Source organism: Penaeus japonicus, unplaced genomic scaffold (assembly GCF_977035675.1).
Source record: "Penaeus japonicus unplaced genomic scaffold, GWHDUDI00000001_assembly GWHDUDI00000012, whole genome shotgun sequence".
Taxonomy (NCBI): domain Eukaryota; kingdom Metazoa; phylum Arthropoda; class Malacostraca; order Decapoda; family Penaeidae; genus Penaeus; species Penaeus japonicus.
This window is the reverse complement of record NW_028234414.1, coordinates 6,669,570-6,677,069: the sequence shown is the minus strand read 5'-3', so window position 1 is coordinate 6,677,069 and position 7,500 is coordinate 6,669,570. Positions and strand designations below refer to the sequence as shown.

At 41.0% G+C, this 7,500-nt stretch overlaps 1 protein-coding gene across 7 annotated transcripts in view; it reads left to right on the top strand.

Moving 5' to 3' along the window:
• The window catches only part of pot (zona pellucida domain protein papillote), a 66,949-nt gene that overhangs the window by 38,442 nt on the left and 21,007 nt on the right, over positions 1 to 7,500 (top strand). For all 7 annotated transcript variants that reach the window (XM_043026176.2, XM_043026172.2, XM_043026177.2 and 4 more), the window contains one exon: positions 6,998 to 7,064. In XM_043026176.2, the coding sequence (XP_042882110.2) occupies positions 7,062 to 7,064 (3 nt within the window). In that variant the 5' untranslated portion in view covers positions 6,998 to 7,061. The remainder of the gene's footprint in view (positions 1 to 6,997; positions 7,065 to 7,500) is intronic.

The following is a 7,500-nucleotide window of genomic DNA, read 5'->3' as shown; positions in this document are numbered from 1 at the left end:
TTATCATCATCATTACTATTACTATTATCATTGTCATTATAATTATCATTGCCATTATTATTATCATCATATATTATATCATCATCATCATCATCATCACCATCATCATCCTTTTCATTACCATTGTCTTTATGATCATCATCAACATTTTACACTTTATCATTATGATGATAACAATTATCAATAGGATTATCAACGGATGATTATGAAGATATTGAGGATGAGGATAATGATCCTTATAATCATTGGTGCCATCCATCATTACTGGTATTTTTTTCATTGCTGTTGTTTCTAGTTTTATTATCATTATTAGCGTTGTTGTCATCATCATCATTATTAACGTTATTAGGCCTGATATAATGATTGTTAATACTATTATTGATATTATTATTATCATTATTATTGTCATTATATTATTATTATTATTATTATTATTGTTATTATTATCATTATTATTATCATCATTGTTATCATCATTACTATTAATACCATTATCATTACCATTATTAGTATTATTATAATTGACATTAATGTAATGTCTATGATAATGCTGCTGATGATGATGATGGCGATGATGATGATGATGATGATGATGACGATGATGATGACGACGACGATGATAATGATATTGATGATGATGACCATTGCCTTTACCGCCGGGACGCACAGGAACCGAACACGAGCTGGCAGGCTGTCAGGAATAGCTCACTCAGCGGCCGCTTCAGAACCTCAGCCAGATCAGATCGTCAGATCGAACCGGACACTGACGGTTCCCGGAAGGCCGCGCGAGGGCTGAATCAGCCTGCAAATGCTCTGACTCTGCACTGACCGACCCTGGGCTCGTGTCCTGAAGGGCTGCACCGGGAGGGGGCGGGGTTGATGGATGGCTGGGAATGGGGGGGGGGGCTAGGGAGTGTGTGGATGGGTAGATTGATCGGTGAATAGATAGGTCGATAGGATGGGTAGGTGGATAAAGAGAAGGGAGGGGGGGGGGTGGAATAGAAGGAAAGAGAGAGGGAGATGAGAGTTGAGGTGAGTTGAGTTGAGTTTGGATAAAATGAGATGAGGTGAGATGAGATGAGGTGAGGTGGAGTGAGAGAGAAAGAGAGAGAGTGGGGATTAGACAAATAATGTATAGCTATTTAAAAAAAAAATCAAGTCGATAGTGAATAAGAAATAGTTCACAAGTCGATTACAGTTCCCCAGCATTACGAGTATTTCGAAAGTTCCGCACATTACGAAGCGCGGCGCAGGAGACACCTGTAATGGATTCGCCGAAGGACTGTAACCACATCCGGATGAAATCATGTTTGTAAATACCCGGTCACACGAATGCTATAAACAGTATTTGCTTATTTACCAACACTTCGGATATGGGATAGAGTTGCCAATGAACATTTAGAAGAGTATTTGGCGAAGAACGAAGTAAGAGGGAATATATCTTTTGCAAAGTCTTTGGTTGCAAGAGTCGAGTAAGTTAAACTTGATCGAAGTAATATTTGTCGAAGAGATTACAGTGGCCAAGAAAGTTGATGATAATTAGTATAAGAGAACTTTCTTCGTGAATCTTCTATGCTTTATCGCTAGTCAATTACCAGTAGAGATAATTTTATCCAAAGCTGCAGCGAATGAATTAACAGCCCATTCATGTTATACTCTGTCTTCATGTACCCGTCTTAGTAATGAGTAATTTACGTCTATGCTTTGTATAGAAGAGGAAAGATAAATTTCATTGTGCACCTTTTGCATTTTGTTGTGGAATACAAAATAGTCATCCTATTTTGGTGATATATATATATATATATATATATATAATATGAGAGATAGATGTGTTATAAATATATATATATATAGGAATAAAAAAAAAAAATCAAAGTCGTAGGGAATAAGAAATAGTTTTGTTCATTAAAGTTCCGCATCGCCCCATTTATTTCTACTTTCCTTCACCTTACTTTTTCTTATATTACCTTCTACTCTAATTCATAACCCATTATCCCAATAATAAAAACCTTACAACTATCCACCCATTCAAATCCAAAAAAACCAACCCCATTAAAATTTTAACTTATAATCAATCACAAAATCTGGCTTAATGTCCCTCCTACTACGTTAATATTTAATAATATCTAAATAACAATACAATTTTAATCCAATATTTATTAATTAAAAACGTTTAATTGAATTATATTTGTCCTAAGACTCTTACAGTTGCAAGAAAGCTTGCATGTACGACTCAGAAGCAAAGCAAGCATCTATCCTCGTTCTCGCAATGGAGACATCGATCTAAAAAAAAAAAAAAACATTAGACAAATAATGTATAGCTATTTAAAAAAAAAATCAAGTCGATAGTGAATAAGAAATAGTTCATGTTCATGAAACAGTTCCGAGCGGAACGAGCCATTTCGAAGGAGAAGCACATAACCAGGTAATTTACGAGAGCACCTGTGAAAGTTCCTCGCCGAAGGACTGTAACCACATTTTGATTTTGTGCATGTTGTAAAAATAGTCATCTTTTTGGTGCTATAAAATATATATATATATATAATATATATTATATATATATATAGTTTGCCAATGAACATATAGAGAGAGAGAGAGAGGAGAGAGAGAGAGAGAGAGAGAGAGAGAGAAGGAGAGAGAGAGAAAGAAGAGGTGAGAGAGAGAGAGAAGAAGAAGAGAGCAGGAAGAGAGAAGGGATGAGAGAGACAGAGAGAGACTGAAAGAAAGAGAGAGAAGAGAGAGAGAGAGAGAGAGAGACAGAGAGAAAAAGAGAGAGAGTGAGAGAGAGAGAGAGAGAGAGAGAGAGAGAGAGAGAGAGAGAGAGAGGAGGAGGAGTTGAGATAGAGATGAGCAGAGTGAGAAGATAGAGAGTAGAGCGAGAGAGAAAGAGAGAGAGGAGAGAGAGAGAGAGAGATAGAGATGAGAGATAGATAGATAGATATATATATATATAGATATATAGATATATAGATATAGAGAGAGAGAAAGAGAGAGAGAGAGAGAGAGAGAGAGGAGAGAGATAGAAAGACAAAGAGAGAGAGAGAGGAGAGAGATAGAAAGGCAAAGAGAGAGAGAGAGAGGAGAGAGATAGAAAGACAAAGAGAGAGAGAGAGGAGAGAGAGAGAGAGAGAGAGAGAGAGAGAGAGGAGAGAGAGAGAGAGAGAGAGACGAAAGAAGAGAGGGAGAAAGGGGGAAGAGAGAGAGAGAGAGAGAGGAGAGAGGAGAAAAGAGAGAGAGGGAGAAAGAAGAGAGAGAGGAGGGAGGGAGAGGAGGAGAAAGGAAGAGAAAGAGAGAGAGAGAGAGAGAGAGAGAGAGAGAGAGAGAGAGAGAGAGAGCAAAAGAAAGAAGGAAGGTAGAGGGAGGGAGGGAGGGAGGGAGAGAGAGAGAGAGAGAGAGAGAGAGAGAGAGAGAGAGAGAGAGAGAGAGAGAGAGAGAGAGAGAGAGAGAGAGAGAGAGAGAGAGAGAGAGCAAAAGAAAGAGGGAAGGTAGAGGGAGAGAGAGAGAGACAGATAGACCGAGCGAGGGAGAGATGGAGTAGGGAGTGGAGCAAGAGCGGGCGAGAGGTGGAGTAAGACGGTGGAAGTGTTTCCGGCGATGTGGTCGGTTATTACACTTGGAGTGGAACGAGCCCGTATCCGGAGTCTCCCCCTTATACTTGAGACGAAAGAAGTTCAAATGCGGAGTAATAGAGAATTTGTTTCCTTAACATCATTTTCGGGATCTCTATATTTCATGTGTTGTACGATGTGTTTTGATAAGATTGAGCGCTCTTTCTTTTGTAAAGGAAAAACGACTAATTTACAACTGAAGTTGCTGGTCATGGGTTCGAACGTGTCCTCTAGTGTAAAGGTCTTGTGTGAGGAAACTTCACGAGACAAGGCGTGTGTGCGGGCGCGCGCGCGTGAGCATGTCTACTTACGTCTCCGTGTGTATATGTGCGCGTGCGCGTTTTCACACTCCTTGTATATATATATATATATATATATATATATATATATATATATGTGTGTGTGTGTGTGTGTGTGTGTGTGTGTGTGTGTGTGTGTGTGTTTGTGTGTGTGTGTGTGTGTGTGTGTGTGTGTGTGTGTGTGTGTGTGTGTGTGTGTGTTTGTGTGTGTGTGTGTGTGTGCGCGCGTTTGTGTGTGTATGTGCGTGCGAAGGGCGGGCGGGGTTTGATTGCTAGGATCACTACTTACTGTTTCAATGAGTCACAAAGAGCTGGCACGTGTATATAGCTCCTCCATGTGAACTGTTTTAGCGATAGTGACGTTTTACATAACAGACTTTGATATTCATGTGAGTAGCAGTGATTCAGCAGTGATACTAATAGTATTGGTATAGTGCTCAACTGTGGCCATGATGACTATCATCCGACTGTCATTTAAAACCGTAAGCAGACCGATTTGTTTATACTAAAGGTCAGAAAGCACCTTTGTTATTGTGCGATCGTGGGCGAGTAGGCAAGGGCTGGATGGCAGCGGATGACAAAGTTGCCAATTAGCTCAAGTTTTCCAGGAAATGGCTGGTTTTAGTCAAGAAAAATCACGCATGCAACCTGTGTCTTCAAGTCATGCATGCGTGTTCACATGGTCGGTTGCGTAGGGAGAATATACACTCAGTGTATATTGTGACCATGAATATCTCCGAATAGTTTTTTTTTTCTTTTTTTATAAATAAAACGTCTTTTAAAGGTCATGCAAAACCGCAAACACTGTAAAGGTCGCTTATACTACCAAACGGCGTATCCTATCCCAACGAACACACAAAGTTGAATTTTCTTTGTCATTCTGAGTAATTCATTCATGACATTCATCGTCATATATCTTTCCGTATCCCCTCCCCCCGTCCGCTCTCTCATCTACCCCCCCCCCCTTCCTCTGCTTATCCTTTCCCCCTTATCAGCCTCCCCCCTGTCGGCCTCCTCGTACCTCCCCCTCCCTACCCTTCCCCGCCTATGTCCTCAGTCCCCGTTCAACCATCGTAACACCTGCCTTCACATGTCCCCCCTCGCCCCTCCCCCTCCCCCTCCCTAGTTACGCCCAACTTCCTACATCCTCGAATGACACCTGCTTCTTCCTCCTTCCGTCCCTCCTCCCATCTCTAATCTTCCCTCTTTTACTATACTTCTCTCCACTACCCTTCCCTCCACTACAATACCCTCCTTACTTTCCTCACCATTAACCCTTCCCTCCACAAACTTTTCTCCATCACCAAGTCCTCCCTCCGCGACTTTCCCCCTAATTAATAAGCTTTCCCTCCACTAATCTTCCTTCTAGACGTAAATCACTTTTCCATCGCGATTTTTTTTCTCTGCCTCACCGAAAAATCCCTCCACTTATCTGTCCTCCATTCGCGAAAATGTTCCCCCATCACCCAATTTTTCCTCCATCACGAAGCCATCCCTCCACTACTAAACCTTTACCTCCACCCTCATTCGTTCCCTCCACTAAATTTTCCCTCCACCACTAAACCCTCCCTCTATTTCTAAACTTTTCTTCTATCACTATACGTTCCCTCCACTTCAACACTTTCCCTCCATCATCGCCCGTTCCCTCCAACACCGTATCTTTTCCTCCAGTTAAGACGCTCCCTTTTGCTGCAATTAAATACGGTTTTGGAGTGGGCGGGAGGGGGGGGGGAGGGTAAACAGGAAGAAGGGATGATACCTTTTTTCCTTTCATTTTTTTTCTGTCCGTATCTTCTCTGTCTATCTGTCCGCCTCCCTCCCTCCCTCTCTCCCTCCCTCCCCCTCTTTTTCTTCCTCTTTCTGCTGGATTGTTGAACTGTATATGATTATTTATTCGTTGTTCTGTCTATGTACCGATTCACCTGTCAGATCATCTTCCCATTCACCTACCTACTAGTGAGGTAGAGAGGGAGAGAGAGAGAGATAGATAGATAGATAGATAGATAGAGAGAGAGAGAGAGAGAGAGAGAGAAAGAGAGAGAGAGAGAGGAAGGAAGGAAAGAGTAAGTGAGTTGTCCTGATTGCAGCATCCGGCGGCATTCACCATGCAGAAGATGGGGTGTTTCCCGTCATTATAGAAGAAAAAAGATTTCTCAGTATTGTTATTTTTTCTTCTTTGTGTTCATCATTTAGCCACAATCATTGCTATTGCAGGTCGCAAGAGAGGAGGAAGCACAGGGAGGGAGGGTGGGCGTGCGGGAGGGAGGGCGGGCGGGCGTGCGGGAGGGAGGGAGGAAGGAAGGAAGGGAAGAAGTAGTGAAGAGAGAAAGAAGGAGGAGAACAGGGTGGATAGAGGAAGAAAAAAGAAAAAAAAGAAAAATGAAAAAGTGAGGAAGAATAGAGAATAATTAATAATAAAGAAGAAAAGAATAACCAAATGAAGAAAAGAAGCGGGGTGAGGGGCAAGATGGAACCTGGTACGAAACTGAAAGTAAAACAGAAAAAAAAAAACGGTTCGGCATGGACCTTCTCTCGCTGCTGCACGCCGGGGTGAGGGGGGGAGGGAGGGGAAGAGGGAGGAGAGGGGGAGGGAGGCAGAGTGAAGGGAGGAGGGAGTGAGGAGGAGGCCAGAGTAGGTCAGCTGTTGCATCATCACGAAATATGTTTTGTTTTCTTCTTTCTTTCTCTTTCTTCGTCTTCTTAACCTATAATTACAATTATTGTTTCTACTTCTCTCCCACAAAAACTACTTTTATCATCTTTTATTTTCTACTATGCTATTACTACAACTGGTTCTGTTACTAAGAGTTCCACTCATATGGCTATGCTTAACATTAACGTTACAATGGTGAGCTGATGTTGGTGAAAGTAATGATAACTTGTGTTGTTATTATCACTTGACTATCATCATTATTGTTAATATTCTGGCCAGTGGTATTCTTATCACCGCCGCTATTATCCCCACATTATCCCATTATATCCAATGCCATTAGCACCATTATCCCCATTTAGTATTACCATAATTAGCAAGGTTTAACCATTGTTATAATCATTAAAATTATTAACTATCATTTTATTTTTCTATTCCAGGTGACGCCTTGCACGTGGCCAAAGTTTCATCAGCAGAAGATGCGAAAATAGACACATTGTCATCATGGTAAGGCTCAATTATCCTTGTCTTTATTTTCATTGTTATTTCTATTGCTGCTCTTATTATTATTGGTGTGGTTATTCTTATCATCATTATTAATGTTATCATTATTAGTGCTATCATTATTATTGTTATCATTATTTTCATATCGGTATTATTACTATTATTAGTGGTAATATCATTATCTTTATCATTTTTAATCATTATACTTTTTGGTAGGATCATTATTGACTCGACATTATTTCAGTGATAAAAGCATTGCTCCATCTCTTCTTCCTTCCTTCCTCCCATAGTTCCCTATTCCCCCACCCTCTCTTTCTCTCTGTTTCTCTCTCTCTCTCTCTCTCTCTCTCTCTCTCTCTCTCTCTCTCTCTCTCTCTCTCTCTCTCTCTCTCTCTCTCTCTCTCTCTCTCTCTCTCTCTCTCTCTCTCTCTCTCTCTCC